General features: G+C 35.3%; 1 protein-coding gene across 5 annotated transcripts in view; it reads left to right on the plus strand.

Annotated features, from left to right (window-relative positions):
* The window catches only part of bmper.L (BMP binding endothelial regulator L homeolog), a 148,675-nt gene that overhangs the window by 123,665 nt on the left and 7,730 nt on the right, over nt 1-17,280 (plus strand). For 4 of the 5 annotated variants that reach the window (XM_018266679.2, NM_001095672.1, XM_018266676.2 and 1 more), the window contains 1 exon segment: nt 9,422-9,552. In XM_018266679.2, the coding sequence (XP_018122168.1) occupies nt 9,422-9,552 (131 nt within the window). 5 annotated transcript variants of the gene reach the window in all.

Genomic DNA, 17,280 nt, shown 5'->3' on the forward strand with positions numbered 1-17,280 from the left:
GACCTTATGTATTATTAAAAAACAGTATTATTTAATCGGATCGGGGACAAACACAAATAATTAAAATTCGCAATGCAATAACAGTTTAAGGAACAATATTACATTGCGAGATGTGGATTTTTAGTCTTATTGGTGCGAATTGTTTTGCTCTTTGCGACTTTTATTATATTCCCCTGTACATGTGTTATAGCAGTATTGTCTATGGCAGGGTATTTTTTGGCATTTTGTAGCCACAACAAGTAGCCGTTACTAGTAGTTTTGTATGTCATTCCCCTTATGGTACCAAAAATATTTCTCAGGTGGGCATACTATCTGTTTTTATATTTGAACTTAAGAATTTTGACTAACAACCAAGTGTTATATGGAAGCGTTTGCTTTAAAATTCTTTGCATCACTTTTTTTTACTAATATCCTTGCCAGATAAGTTCATAAAACGAAAACCTTGCCCCACTTCAAAAAACCTTGTTCTGTTTCTTCTAAAATAACTCTATTAAAATAGCTGGCACCATGTTTTTCAGTGTTTGGCTCTCTCTGGCTCATTTAGTAACAAGCTGATTATGTTTCCACATGTGTTTTGAAATTTGGTGAGAAACTATTTTAGTGTGGCTTTTGTGGTAAATTAAGTTCTGTTTTAAGTCACATGATAGAATCTAGACTGTAAGGTCTACCAAATGCAAACTGCAGTCTTGCTTAAAAGGCAATCTAGCAAATAAGCAGCAATAATAAGTTATAGGAGTTGTTTTCTAAACTCACATATGAACAACAGACAAATGCTGTATTATTACAGTTGCATTGCCTGTTTAAAAGTTGCATGTTCTTTTTACAGATATTACATAATTTAGGTTAGGATCATTTTTAGACAGTATAATTAAGAATATCCCCAGTGTTTTAACTAGAATTCCTGCCAAATTACTATGTGCTATGTAGACATAGGTCCTTCAGGAGCTGCGCCTAAGCACAGACAACAGACCTCAAGTAATTCATGTGTTATGTAATTTGGATATGGATTTAGGTCTTAAGGAAGTTAAGTGGAAACATGATACTATTCCAGGTGTTTTCTTTCCTCTTGTTAAATAAAATTGTGTTGGTAGTGGCAGTTCCTCATTGTTAGAAAAATATACATCTAAGATCATATGTTCCTGACAGAGTTGCAATATATTAACTTAAAATAATGATTGCCTCTTCTTACTTGAGAAGAAACACTTGCTGTTTTCTGCCATTCATAGACACATCTGGATCCTCTTTCCCAATTACTCAGTGTTAAAAAGCAACCATTATATTGACTTCAATGATAATGATATAGTCAGCTGTAATCTCATTTTAATTCAGTTATAGATTACATCTATAAAATATGATGGGATGGAAAATATTTAACTTTATTTCAATCTAAAATATTTCATCAAAAGTGAAGGCTTAATATGAGAATATGGTTTATATTATCAGTTGATTTTTTTTTCTCCTATATTAAAAGGCCCATACATAGAAGGGTGTTATTTATCAAAGGTTGAGATTTAGAGCTTTGTGAGATTTTTTTAAAGCTCAAATTAACTCACAACTCGAATGGTTTCATTTAAGAAAAAAATCGAATATAAAAAACTCGAATCAGTGAATTTGAGTTGAGAAACCCTAAAACTGAAATTGATCAAGTTTTCGGTGGGAAAAACTCTAATTGATCAAGGTTTTTGAGTGAAACCTACTGAAAAAAACCCACAAACATCATTAAGGCTACAAGCATCTTTAACTGATTTACGGTAACTCTGCCTTTAACTTGTACATGACCTTGATAGGTTTTAGAAGGAGTGTTTTCAGATTCAAGCTATTATGAGGTTCAGCTCTCCCTGAGCTTTGCAGAAAAGGCATTATCATTTGGAAATTTATAATCAACTGTTATTAAGCCTCATTTTGGTTCTGTTACAGTGTTTTATTTATATTGTTACTTCAATAGTTCCAACATAATGCCAGCCAGTGCTATATCCATCAAGCTGGGAAGGATTGGTTATTGTTGGGTCTGGACCTTGGTGAGTATCTTTTCCAATCTCTAATGCCCTTTCAAAGTTTAAATCAGAGAAGGAAGTTTATGCAAGCACAGAATACAATAGCATTTAGTAACTCGGGAGAATTCTCTACCCCAACTCTAACTGTTACACATATCTTTATAATATTACATAAGCACAGAAAATATTAGCAATACATGACTGGTTAAATTACATCAGCATAAAGGCGTAATTACCTTTTTTTTCAAAATAAGTTTAGTTCTCAAGTAACCTCGAGCCCAAGGTTGTAATGTAAAACAACATATTGCTTATAAAACCATCTTCCACCTTATCTAAAGTCTGGCCTTAAGACTCATTATGTGCCTGTGCAATCATAATAATCAGCTAGCTACATGTTGGCCATTAGATTCCACTTTCATTGCACATAGCTTGATTACTGTAAAAAAAGCTATGCTTTAGAAATAGAAAATGGCATGGAAATGAATCAGAGTTCAGAGGTTATATAGGCCTCAGAGACCTCAGGCTAATTAGGATTCAACAGTTCCCCCTTTGAACATTTTTATTTTCACTAACTTAAGTAGTAGTGAATCATATGAAAATACTGATGGTCATTGGGAAGAATGGTGGGGAACTCATTTATTTGCCCAGTCTCGTCCGGGTAATGGGGTAGGATATCACATGATTATCTTTAATAATGAGTACTTCTTTAGGGGTCTCAATTTCAGACATTACCATTACCAGGACATACTGACTATTTGGGATATTGTTAGTTTTGTTATTGCTGGACATTACTTTCAGATATCACTTATTTAGGCTACATTGATTGGTCATATTTTTGGGGCTTTTGAATGTCTGGAGAATGGAGAGAGCATGCAAAGCTTGGCCTGAATACAGTATATTCTTTGTCTATTGTTTTAATCATAAAGAAATCTATTTCTTGAGCTAAACAGGGAAACTGAAGCTACTCCATGTTTTTGTGATTGAAACAACAGACAAAAATTTATGGGCTGAACAAATTCTATTCATTAAAATCATGTCAAAATGGGGATTAACTGCCACTTTAGTATGGGTCCCCTACAACAAGAGTGTTTAAGTAATCACTTTTGAAGGTTCATTTATGACCACAAGCACAAGTGTGGGCTTTCTAAAATGAATAAATGAACAATGTTGTGTCCAAAATGCTCTATGTATGGATTGACAAACATGTGCATGTTCCTGTTTTGATAGAGATTATCCTATTTGACATTATGAATGTCCATATAGAATAATGTGTGTCCCATCCCTAGATTTTACCTATTATTGCATATTTGTCTAAATACTAAATGGCATCTGATTTTTAAACCAAATGTAATGTTAACTATAACACATAACTTAGTTTTGCACCTGCAGTTCTCTGGATGTTCTTCTAGGATGTCTTGTGATTTCTTGGAATAGTTGTGTCCTTGCAGTAAGCTTGTCAAATTGCCTACTCCTGGGAAGAATCACTGCTGTTCCAAGTCCAATTGTAGATAATGGCTCTTGGTGTGATTTAGTGAATATCCAGAGGCTTTGTAACCCTTTCCACGGTGATATATTTAAACAACTTTTTTCCAAAATTTCCTTTAATCATAGATAGTTAGATTCCTTTATTTGTCCTTATTGGAAGCAAAACCAGCCTATTGTGTTTATTTAATGTTTACATGATTTTCTAGTAGACTAAGGGGCAGATTTATCAAGGGTCAAATTGAAAATTCGAATTTTCAATTTTTTTATGGTCAAATCTCTCAATTTCAACTAGGGAGTTATTCAAATTAGATTCGAGTTTATAAAAAAAATTATTTGATTTTCGAGATTTATCATACTCTGGCTCTTTAAGAACTCAAGTTTGACTATTCTCTGCCTAAAACCAACTGAATTGCTGTTTAAGTCAATGGGAGAGGTCCAGGGACCTATTTGGAATTGTTTGCAGCCTTCCCGACATTCGAATTTGATTCAAGATTTCTGGTTGATTCAATTCATCTGAGTTTTAAAAATTAAATTTTATGAATAAATTTCGATTAGTTTAATTTCGAATTTATCGGAGTTTAGGGCAGTTTTTAAAAACTCACATGAATTCGAAATTTGACCTTTGATAAATGTGCCTCCCAAAGTATGAAGATCCAAATTATGGACAGATCCATTAAGGAAAACCCTAGGTCCCAACCATTCTGGATAACAGGTCCAATACCTATACCATAGTTTTAAAACCACAGCTGCATCATGCTTATAATTTGAATACCTTTCTTGTAGATATTTTGCGGTAAGTAGCGATGGGCGAATAAATTTGGCAGGCATGGATTTGCGGCGGATTTCTGTGTTTCGTAAAAAATCCGCAGCCACAAAAAACATCAAAAAGTCAAAATTGTCAAACACATAAAATCAACGCGCATCAAAATTATTTGGACACCCATTGACTTTAATGCATTTGGATAAAATAGTCATGCGTATGAAAATTGTCACGCCTCAAAATTATTTTAACAAATATTGACAATGTGTTTCGCAAATTTTTTGCTGTTTCACAAATGTTTCAGTTTGCAAATTTTTCGGCTAAGCGAAAAGCCACAGATTCGCCCATCACTATTGGTAAGTGCAGGTAAGGTTAAATTTATAGTAAGAATTAGATTAACAGAGCTGACTGCAATTAAGCCCAGTTGTGTTCAACCAACTGAATAAAGTTATCAATTAAAATTTAGTCAATTGGTTAATATGGGTGCTGCACTAATAATTATAATACTGTTCTATGTGTTTACTCGGGTTCTCTGTATCTAATACTACATTTTGTTTAAAGAGAAGAATCCATTTAGTGTAACAAATGTGTAATAATATGGGAAATCAGGAAGGGGCAAATACTTTTTCACATTATTGTATGCAATATATAGAGAGTGTGAGAGAGACTATGCCAATACACTGTATATAAATTATACAGAAAAAAGATTAATGCTCTTTAAAAGGAATGTCAAATAATGATAGAGACCCACTGCGATCATCTCAGTGTGAGTGTATACTGCTGTCTCCTATGTTTCATTGACCTTATCTCTTAGTTTATTATTATACTGCAAGACTCCCAAGTAGATGCACACAATGAAAAATCATCAAAACTTTTAGAGTTGAAGAACAGTCATTCTTTCCTTTTCATGTGTGGATGTACAATATCCTTGTTACGTTATTCCAAGTTCTGATCCTTTGATAACCGGCAATGAGTAAGGGAAGATCTCAGGCATTACATTTCCTGCAGAGCACCTTCCAGATGCTTGAAAATTCATTCTCAGGTCTGACATGTTAAACGTAATATATATATCTCATGGGGTATACAAACCAATATGAATTTGAGTGTGGTCTAAATTTTAAATAAATGTCCATGCATATTTCTTGGTAAAGTTCAATGGTGTATTTTAAGGATATAAAGTTTCATAACTAAAGATGGCCCACACAGGTCAATCACTGTTTTCTGTATGAACCCCTTAAATCAGTGCTGTCCAATTTGTGACCCGCAATCCCCCTTCTATGGCCCTTACATGCATGTCTGCCTGCTGTGACTGCTTACCTTGTTAACGCTTTAAAAGATATCAGTACTGAGATTACCTGGCCCCTGCATTGTTTACCCCTCAAGATCCTGCATTTTTTCACATCCTAACCCCCCTGCATTGTTCACACCTGTAACATCTCTTTTGTTCACACATCTAAAGCCCTGTACTGTTCACATCTCAGATCCAGACTGAAAGTGTCCACATTGTTCACTCTGCCTGCCCTATGCACTGTGTGTGTGCCATACTCTGCCTGCCCTATGCTCTTTATGTGTGCCATACTCTGCCTGCCCTATGCTAACTGTGTGTGCCATACTCTGCCTGTTCTATGCTCCCTGTCAGGGCCGGAACTAGGGGTAGGCAGAGTAGGCACGTGCATAGGGCACAAAGTTGGGGGGGCACCAGGCATGTACCTGCTCTGTCGCCTACCCCATGTCCGGTCCGGTCCCCTCTCTCCCAGACTAATTGTGGAATTTCAGCATCTACTTGCGCTACCACGCATGCGGGTAATCCGATTCGCGCATCTGCGCATTGCGATCTGCGCTTCCATACGCTGATGTGCACGAGCGTGAACATGCGCATGCGCACAAGGTCACAAATTCGCGCATGCACGCACTCACTCAGCCGGTGCTGTCCCTGGGCAGGTTGCCTAGGGCGCCTGCCTGGTCTGGCCCGGCTCTGCTCCATGTGTGTGCCATACTATGCCGGCCCTATGCTAACTGTGTGTGCCATACTCTGCCTGTTCTATGCTCCCTGTGTGTGTCATACTCTGTCTGCCCTATGCTCCCTGTATGTGCTATACTCTGCTTGTGGGAGGTGAACCTGTTGGAGGTTTGTTAGCATTTGGAAATACTTGTCAAGGTGTTTAATCATGTGCTGGGGGTGCTGTGTTATCCACAGGGGATGAGGAGGCATATGTATTTAAGGGTATGTCTTAATATGACTTACTGTTGTTTCACATATGAGTGATAAGTGATATCAGTGATAGTGAGCACCAACCATTTGTTTTTTTGGTGTGCTACCACCATTAATGTGGATATTGTGTTAAAAGTTATTGTAGTAACATGGATGTGGTTTAAAGTAGGTGTGGTTTAAAAACAGGGAGTGGTCAACAGTGGCTTCCATCATCTGCCCTGTATTATGTAGGATAGAAAAATTCTGGCCCTCAGTACAACAGAAGTTGGACAACAAATGGGGAATCAATAAGAGTTAATTTTCAGTAATTTAGTATTTTCAAACTTCCTAAATAGGTATCCAACCATTTTTGAAAACGAATCTAATGTCTTTAAATCTGGGATATCTGCCAGTACAACTGTTCAGAAAGAGAATTCCACAACTTTGCATCTCTCACTCTAAAAAACATTTTCACATTTTAAGATGGAACCTTCTTTCTTCTTATCTTAATGGATGGTCCATATTACTGTTGAATGTCATTGCATGCTAGAGTTAAGTTTATTATGAATTACCCTAGACCACAGCAGTATTGTTCAGGATATACACCACTGTGGTGCTATTCTCCAACTGAGACATGCCATAGAGGCCTGATTTGGACATTTAGCAATAGACACAAAATCGAAAGTGCTGCAGATGGGAGTGCATACTGAGGACTTAAAAAAATATCTATCACAATTTTATACACAGCTGAGATAGGTAGGGAGTATTTCTCTAAGCAAACAGTGCACACAATGGCAACAAGATATACATAGATTACAGCAGAGCACTGTGAGGACATTCTGGACTTTTAAAAAGGATCAGCCGTGAAGATAAAACAATGCAACTAAACTACTTCCATAGGGTGAACCTTACCTCCCAAAGATTACATAAACCAGTATCCCAGGTGCCAACACTCCCTAGCAGACTTCCTACACATGGTGTGGACTTGCTTCTTAGTCTAGTCATTCTGGGAACAGGTAACGCAGCTGGTCTGGGTAAAAACAGACATCCCACTCCCGATGGACTCTAGGGTATTATTGCTCAGTTAGGCGGAGGAACTATCACCCAAAAGGACACAGCATACTCCAGACTCTAAGATACGGATTGCAATACACTGAAAATCCAGGGGTGGGTCTGCTATAAGTCTTGGGAACATCTAATTGAGAAATCTGTTCTTCTCTATAAATTTACATTCATGAGAAGAGGCTGTCCTGTCATTTGTTCACTTTGGTCTTGGAAGCAGCTACTAAAAACACCTTCAAATGTTTAATTTAATTCAGTAAAGTCCAGTAATATATCTGAAAAATATTAATAACATAGCTTACACTAAAAACTAAGTCTTAATAGTAGATATAGCATAACATCTTGTTGGAATTTCAGCCTTGCTGTTTCTCCTAACATATCTGTGACACTAGTGAAGAGACCCACAGAGAGAGGAACAATCCCTCATTAACTATATAGGCACTTAAGGGCCTGTATGATGAAATGTAAGAATTTCATATCCCTCTGGGAGTGTGGAGTTGGGAAATGTTGGCAGTCGTATAGGCAAAATGAAACTAAGGGCTATGTGGGTGGCCTCACAGACATTTTAAATGGACTTTTGCTGCTCCAGCTTTACATATGGACATGTATTGTCCATAGCTCATTCTATTTTAATGCACTCACCAAAATGTTCATATGTTATTGTTGTTTTTTTAATCCTTTCAATGCAGCAATTCATTTTTCATCTAATATTGTGTTAGGGAAATTAAAATCTTGCTAAAAATGCCTCACACTACCACCGTCACTAATTACCTATTCCATTGTTAGTTAGCATATTTAGCCATCCAATTTGACTTTTTCACATCTGCAATGCTCTTAGCATGTTTTGTTTCTTATTGTTATGTTTTAAATAAATGGTACTTCTAAATTAGAATCCCTGAAGTGCAGCCAACTCCGATGTAGAATGCACACCTGCATGCTCCACATATCCTAATTGCACAAACAGAGGCAAATTTGGCAGATATTGACCAACTTAAACAGGAAGGGATAGGAAAGACATGATGTTGTCATTGATAGTTACATTGGATTCAGACAATAAAATCACAATAAGCATTTTTTGCAATTCCCAAAAAGGTTGCACATCTGCTGCCTGTCCCTAGTTCCAGCCCTGTGCAAAAATGTACTGTACTATATGTACAGTGATATCTTGTAACTTTACAATAAACCACAAAAATACTACTGTTCCTATACCACAGCTCCTTATTTATATTGGTGAAACTCAATAATAAACCCATACAATTTGCAGAGAATACACATGCAAACTGTTCTCAGTGATTACATGCAAACTGCAATTTATGGAACCTAGGTTCAAGAAGCAAAAACAAGTCAGAATTTTGCTAGGCAACTCAAGAAAAAAAAAACCATACACTGATCATAATAAAGTTGTCCAAATGTGACCTCAATTCAGACAGAAAGTGGGTTCATTGTATTGGTTAGATCTGGCAGAAGGAGCCACAATATGTTAACAGTTATGTCCTGTCAGTGATTGGTCACTTATTGATAACTTCTAAAACTATGGACTATGTAAAAAATTATTATTCTTCAAGACTTGTTTTTCACCCCTTTAATTACTTCATATATCTGTTGTGTGAAAGAGAGCCTAAAAGCCTACAGCATATATAGGGGGAAACATCAAAAATGACAAGCAAACTTCACAGATGCCAATGTTTAGTACTTGTCTGTTTTTATCACCTGCATTGAGGCAGGCCATTGGTGCGGTTGCTGAATGGTAATAGCTGATTGTTTAACAAAAGTTCTGTAAAGAAAATGTTCAATGCTACATCTAAGCTATATTATATGATTATTAACACAAACATTTCATCCTATATGGGTCCTATATGAGTCGGTGCTGTAATTACACCCCATTTTAAAAAATCGCTCACCTGTATATTTGATTTTTTATTGCTACAGATCATGCGTGACAGATATGTGTGAATGCCCAGTGCATAAAAACTGTTACTGTGAATCCCTAATTGCCTATGCCAGAGCATGTTTACGGGAAGGAGTGAATGTACACTGGAAGCCAGAACACAGTTGTGCAGGTATGTATCTGCCATCTTTAACAATGGCTTTAAGATTATAATAACAAAATTAAATATTTTATCAAATATTGCCAACATAATCTGTTACTGCACTATGTAAGTATACTATGCCCATAATAAACACATTCAATAAAAGAAGTAAACTATTATTTATGAGTAAGCATAAGCAATGGGTTGGTATTTTTCACTTCATTTCTTGGTCGCTAAAGTCTTAATAAATACATAATAAATAATTGAATGTGGCCTAAAGAGCACTTACCCCCCTTCTTACCCCCTGCATGTGGGATTGCCCATTATTCCCTTCTTAAAATTATTTATTTTATTTTGTAGTGAAAGTTTTGATTATTGGTGTACGTGAGGCCCCAGAGATCATAGGGCCCAGCCATAGTTTGGACCTCTGAAACCACATAGTCAATTAATACACTATTATTATTAACATGTATTTATATAGCACCAACATATTGCGCAGCGCTGTAGCATATTTAGCTTGGAAATGCAATATCAATTACTAATAATTAATATTACACTTGTGCTGAGGACCTATATCAAATTTCACTTGACATGCTATGTCATAGCATCCATGCCACCATGTAAAAACAGAAATTAAGAACAGTGGTATTATGTATAACCATTTATCAAGAATTAACTTGTGGTAAAAGAATGCACACCAAAAATAAATTAGCAAAGTAGTGGAAAATTTAACCATCAAAATATTCTGTAGGTAAAACTCAAGCAGCTTGCTCTAGTGACCATAAAAAGCAATTTTTTGCTTGCAGCGGAAACTTGTACAGTCAGGAAATATTACTTTTTGCTTCAGGGATCATTACATGTTTCACCAGCTCTGTATAATCTGTATACTTTTATTTGTTTATTTTGTTGTCTTTATCTAGGACACTAGTAACCTTTAAATTAGATGACATACTGCATTTCTGAGATTTAGGGGCCTATTTATTAAACCTCACATTTATCTGGTTAAGGTTTTTAAGGGGAAAACTCACAAAAAAAATAATTTAGAGATTTATTATACCCAAAAGCTGCAGATCTGAATCTGAAAATACTCCATCTCAAACCTGTCGAGATCATGTAGAAGTCAATGGCAGATGCTCGAAAATCGACAGGATAATTCACCACATATAACCAGGCTTCGACGTGTAAAAAACGGGGTTAATTTTTTAAAATAACAGTGGAAAATCTGGCATTCACATGACATAAAATAAAACACACCTTGATTAATTTGCCACCATTTTTTTCAGTGATTTTAGTTTTACACAGCATAATATGCCCCTAAGGTTGCCAGATTTTAAAAGTGAAATCTGAGCCGGACTGCTCCCCTTTGACCACATCCATTCAAGTTCAAAGACAGAAAGGTTCATTTAATAAAAAAAACAGAAATTAAATATATTATCATGTATACTATGTGGTTGATTTTGCAGTGCTGCTGCTGTCAATCCAATTGCAGCTTCCCATGGAAGAATCATGGGGTGGGTCAGAAAAAGGGGATATTATTGAGCTACTTACTCTGTCGGACTCTGTATTGGGACATTTTCTGGAGACCAAGGTCCTGAAAGTGGAACTGATGGGAACCCTACATTATTCTGTATAATCTGTTCTCAATTATCTGAAATGTGCAGCCCTTTACGTAGCCAACTTGACTTAGCTCTCATAAAGAAACACTCAAATTAGCAACAATAAGTCACATCTTTGACTGGCACATTAACGTTTGTGTTTTATTTATTAGTGATTTAGTGATTTTTCCTCTTAAAGTTAGCTTCCATCTGAACAGATTTGACAATGGGTTTTGAGCTGTAGCCATAATAACCTGAACTGTTTTTTTCATGTCAGATTTCACTGATAAAGAGGCACATTTATCAAAGGTCAAATTTCGAATTCCCCTAAACTCCCATACATTTGAAATGTATTAATACATTTACATTTTTATGCTCAGAAGAATGGAATAGACCCTAAAACTCAAATCAAATTAAAATCAAAATTAAAAAAACTCCAAATTGATCCATGGGACTCTCCCAATGACTTAAACAGCAATTCGGCAGGTTTTAGGTGGCAAATAGTCAAATTCGAGTTCTTAAAGGGCCATAGTATGATAAATTTTGAAAATCTGATTTTATTTAAAAACTTGAATTTGAATAACTCCCTAGTCGAATTCGATCATAAAATTTTTTGAACATTTGAATTTTCAATTTGACCCTTGATAAATCTGCTCCATTAAGTGTGTTGTATTCTTTAGTTTCATTGGGTGCATCTTTTCTAAAAGCACAGGTAACTGCAACACATGATGTGCAGCCAAATAGAAATGCATGCAACATTTTTCTCTTTGAGAGCACTAGGCATTTAAGGAACAATATTAGGGAACAGGGAACAATATTAGTTTAAATGGCCTTTATATGTTTTAAGAATATTAAGGCGTTCAAGAACTGAATGGCAAGCGCATTCATGACCATCTTGCACTGCTCAAGAAGTCCTGTGCATAGGGACAAGTGCTGCATAGAACTTCTGTAGCTGATATGTTCAACAAAGGCTATATTTATTTTACAGTTGCAGACTATGTTGGTGTTTTATACATAGGATTAATAATAATAATAATAATAATAATAATAATCAGTGTAATAAGCTGTGTGAGCTGGGGCTAGTAGATCATATTTTTAATATATTTTAAATATATTTTTAATATATAAAACATCTAGCACCATTATAAACATGTGCCACCGTAGCAAAAATTATTACAAAAATGACCAGCTAGAGAAATTATGTTTACTATCAGGCTTAGTAGAACCAGGGATTTATGCTTCCCAATCCCACTTTGACATGTGGAGAGGCAGGTGAACTCAAATTCAATACTGGGAATGGCTTCAGATTAAAATGTATACAAATGTCAGTGAGGCATAAATTGAATGAAAAGGTGGTATTGGTCAATTAAACGTTGCATGGTCTCAACTTTTAATAGTAATAGTCACTATTAAATTGTGGATCTCAGAATGACTATTTAGGTTTCAGAGTGCTAAAACTAAACAGGATCATCTGGTGACACGTGATATATTGTATTAAAACTTATGGCTCGCCAGAGGCTGCAACGACCCCTGCTAAAATTTCTGTACAAGGTTTATATACTGTAATTAAAAACATTCATATAACACATTTGTGTTTTATTTTTAAGCAACTGAAAATAATTGCATTTTGATTATAGCCTTTTTTCATTGCACATCCCTAAATAAAAGCAACCACCAAATCACATGTATGATTTATTTATGTAAACACCATCAAAGCACTGCATTACTATTTAAAATATTCTGCTTCAGAGCATTTTATTATGCAGACGAATAAGCATGGAAACTTTGATTTGCCAAAATCCCAATATAAAAATAAGCTTTTGTTTTCTAAAGTAAAGCTGCAGCATAAGCAAATGTAATTTACCCACTGTGAAATACTTTAAAAGTCATTTACTGGTTGTCAGTCCAGTGCCAAAATATAATTTATCGAAAGTAACCAAAGACATTGGAATATCAACAAGCAAAATGGATTAGCATTTTTATATCTAGTTATGTGGATGTTTGTTTTCTTGTGGAAGTTCAAGGGGCATTATGTTAACTGGATTTGGATCCAAAAAAACAATAAAAGTAGATTTTGGTGTTCATAACTGATTAAATCAATGGCACTCACGTTTGAGAAATGTTTTATTTAAATGTATTTGCTTGGTGAAAACACTGTGACTAAAATTCAGCAGGAATAGAAAATAAAGCTGGAAGAATGGTTAGTTTAACCAAACAAAACCCCTTGAAACTTGTTCTTGAAACATGGTAGTTACATTATTTAAGGAATTGTTCATTGTAAAAATAAAAACAGAGTAAATAGATATATAGTTGGCTAGCCAAAAATGTAATCTATAAAGACTGGAGTGACCAGATATCTAACGTAATAAATAGAACCCAACTTCTTTCTTTGCAGCTCTCTCATTGGTTAGCAGTCAGTAACCAATCAGTGACTTGAAGGGGGCATTTGGGTCATAAATGTTTGTGTTTGAATCTGACCTACATGCTGAGGATCAAAAGCAAACTAAATGAACTGATATGTCCCATTTGGCCCTCCTTAAAGTCGCTGACTAAGTAAGAGTTGGAGAGATGCAAAACAAGAAGTTGGGTTCTGGCTATTATGTTAGAAATCCATTCACTCAAGCCTTTGTAGATTACATTTTTGGCTAACTATAGTGGAAACATTTTTTATTTTGCACAGCCTATTTACCCAGTTTTTATTTTTTACACTGCACTGTTCCTTCAAAGAATTTTGCTAAATTTCTAGATTATTTATAGAATGTGCCTTTAATTTACTTAAATAATTGTTAAATGGTTATTTTTTTTTTTATAAAATTGAATGCCAAAAATAAGCACTTGCCAATATGTTAATCACCTCCCCAGAGACTAAAGTTGCTAACCATGAATCCCAAACCAGTGCCTCCTTCTTTGCAAAAGAAGGCTGATATTGGTTCTTTTTTTGAGGTGACATCTTGCCTGCACTTTCAAGTATTCAAAGCAATGTTGGCTCACACATTCACATTGCAGTACCGCTTGCAGTAACACTTAGTAGTTGCCACAGAATAGTAGGTAAGATAGTGGAGCCACACCTCAGTCAGTAAAGAACTCGGTCAGAACTCGGTCAGTACAGCTTTAAAGATCAGGGGCACCAGTCTGGAAAGTTAACAACTGGGGTCATTGTGAGGTATCATTGGCTTCACTGGAGTATAATTGGCCTCTCATTGTCCTTTGAATAGCTCTGTTATACAAAACTGTTACAGCCCTATGTTGATATATGTTTGCTAATGAAATGTTGGTAACCAGACACCTGTTTTTATGGCAGGATCCATGCCCTAACTAATATTTCACAAATTTAACCTTCAAGGCAGGTCACAATGTAATAAATCATTCTTTACATGCTTGGGAGCAGATTTGGATGATATCACACTTGAACAGTACTGAACAGTTATATTGATAGCAGTCTCCAGCTTAATTATGTTATTAATATGGAAGTGGCAAATGTATGAAATAACCGTTTCCATTTAACAATCAGTAAATGAAAAAGGAAAAATCCATCTGAGCATTCATTAAAATATTTCCCTAAAATAGCCATCACGTTCCTTTCTTCTAGATCTTTGATAATTCTGATTTTAATATTCTGAACACCAAGTCTTTAGCATACGAAACAAAAAATATCTATTCTATTAATATATAAATCATCAGTCATCATGTACTAAGCAAGCAGCTTCATGCTGATTGATAGATACATTTATTTACCTTGGAAATTAAAGAATACTGGTGAGCTGGTTATTGAAATAGATGCAAAGAGTTGTATGACTTTGATTTAACATTATAAGTATTTTGGGGGTCAGGTAAATAATACAAACATAAGTGAAAGGTATTTAGATGTTTTATGTAACAGCTTGCTAGTCAAGAGTACATATCTCAAGGTCGACTGAGGAGAAGCTGAATAAATATCTTTGCAGATCGGGTCTTCCACTGAGTTGAGGAATAGTCTTGGCCATTTGAGAGTTACATGAACATTTCTCAAGAAGTTTTATGATTTGTTTTACTTGGCTCCGTAATGGCATTTTTCATTGCTGGAAGGTGTTAATTTTAGTAGAATTGAATAACAGCTCATGCTTAAGTGTGCCAGTGGTCCTTTTTGTCTCCTCTTCTAATGGGACCAAATGCTTCTTTTCCCATCTGTCAGATCGCATATGCACAGCTAAAAACATCTGTCTTCTTGAAGCCTCTATTTCCTTTTTCAACCACATCCGACTTTCTTCTGACAGCTAAAACACAGCAGCCTGAAGGATCCCTATTACTATGGAAAAAAGAGCCACAATTGGGTGATGCATATAAATGATGGATTCAAGATTTCCATTATTTTTCCCATTCTAGTTTTCAAACATTTTCAACACATTATTCTTCTTGGCACCATGCAACAATTCACTGGCAAAATCCTGGTACTAATTTAAATAGTTACACATGTTCATGTTCCTTACACATTGGATCCAGAAGCTGGTTTTATCCTCATCATTTTAAGTGTATAGCCATTTACCTCTGGCATTAAAATGTCTTAGACTCTAATATTAAAGTCTTTTGGACAAATACACAGCAGGAAAAGAAAGCACATATTACTCCCAGTTCAGGATTTTGAGAGCAGGCTGTTCAGCATCTAGATAACTTGTATATATGCAGCTGTTATTTCCATACTGAACTTTTATCAAAATCAGTTTTAAAGAAATGATCTTCTTATATGTTATGTTGGTAGTTAATTTTCCAAAGGTGATACACAATAAAATAGTGCAGTTTTCCATTACTAAAGCTATTAATAGCTGAAAGGCTAATAGCATTATCGGAGAAGGCACTGGAAAAAAATTCAAAGAGAAAAGTTAAGATCAATTGCCTTCCTCATAACACGTGAATGGATATCGACATAGGACAATTATCTCAGAGGAATATTAATTTTCCTAGACTTTTTGCAATGCCAGTTTTTGGCATTTTGTTTCAGTAACATTTTCCTGGGAAAGGTTACCATTAACATAAAGCATACAGTAAAAACAAGGATCCATATTTTACAAATACTCTATTAAAAACATAGTTAGACCATAAAGCTTGAAATTTGTGGCGGTCATCAGATAAAAAAGTAGACCCAGTCACAGGGGTTAGGCACTATACCTGTTATAATATGTTGGGCAGTATATAGGATTCAATCAACAAATGATTACTAAATTAATGTGGATGTTAACAAGGTTATTTATCAATATTCATAATTTTCCCTCCAATTTTTCATGAATGTTTCTCTATTAAGCAATAAAAAAAAACACGAATAACTGCAAGAAAGCTTGCAAGGTCATGTAGAAGTCAATGGGAGCTGTCCTAGGCAAAATGTAAATTATTAATTCAATTCAACTTTTTCATGTTTTTCAAAATTTTGAGCTTGTCGACCCATTAAACAGTCATGAATGAGATATTTGTATCTTTATCATGGTTTTATTTGACCTCTTTTTTTATATTTGAATTCTTTAATAAATACATACTTATTTGAAGTAGAAAAAAAATCTCAAAAATGACACAAATTTGAATCTTGAAAAACGGGCTTCTACGTGGTTTTCCATGTAAACACAGTTGGTCATAGTATAATTAGCCATTCTCAACTTCTGTGGATTCTCAACTTCTGTGAAACATGAAAGTGAGGCTAAAAAAAAGATTTGCCATTTGGTTCAATATTTGCAATCCCTTCTTTCTCAGTCCAGCAGAAAGCAAACTAAGGTATATAAAATATATTTTACTATACATAAATGTATTTTATTTTTTGAAAAAGACAGTTTTTTGCTATTTTATAAAGTTTCCTAACCCTGTACTCCTTCTAGCTTACTGCCATGCTAACAATCATTTTCCTTTTTTATACATCTATTAAAAATTCTCAATACTTTTTAAGTATAAATGGGGGAATGTAATAAAAGTCCGTAATGGAAAAAATATTTGCAATGCGAAAAGTTATGCCTTTGTGTGAACAAATTTGCCTTTGCGCAAATATAAAATAGCTTTTATGAACCCGGAAACTGTTTAGTGACCACTTCCAGAGAGGCGGGCCCTCACTTCCCCCATTGCGTGCTCACGCATGCGCAGTGACGCGGTGCACTTCCCGGCATGAAGAGGGCGTTCACGCATGCAAAGGGTGTTCACACATGACGTG

Source organism: Xenopus laevis, chromosome 6L (assembly GCF_017654675.1).
Source record: "Xenopus laevis strain J_2021 chromosome 6L, Xenopus_laevis_v10.1, whole genome shotgun sequence".
In the NCBI taxonomy this organism is placed as follows: domain Eukaryota; kingdom Metazoa; phylum Chordata; class Amphibia; order Anura; family Pipidae; genus Xenopus; species Xenopus laevis.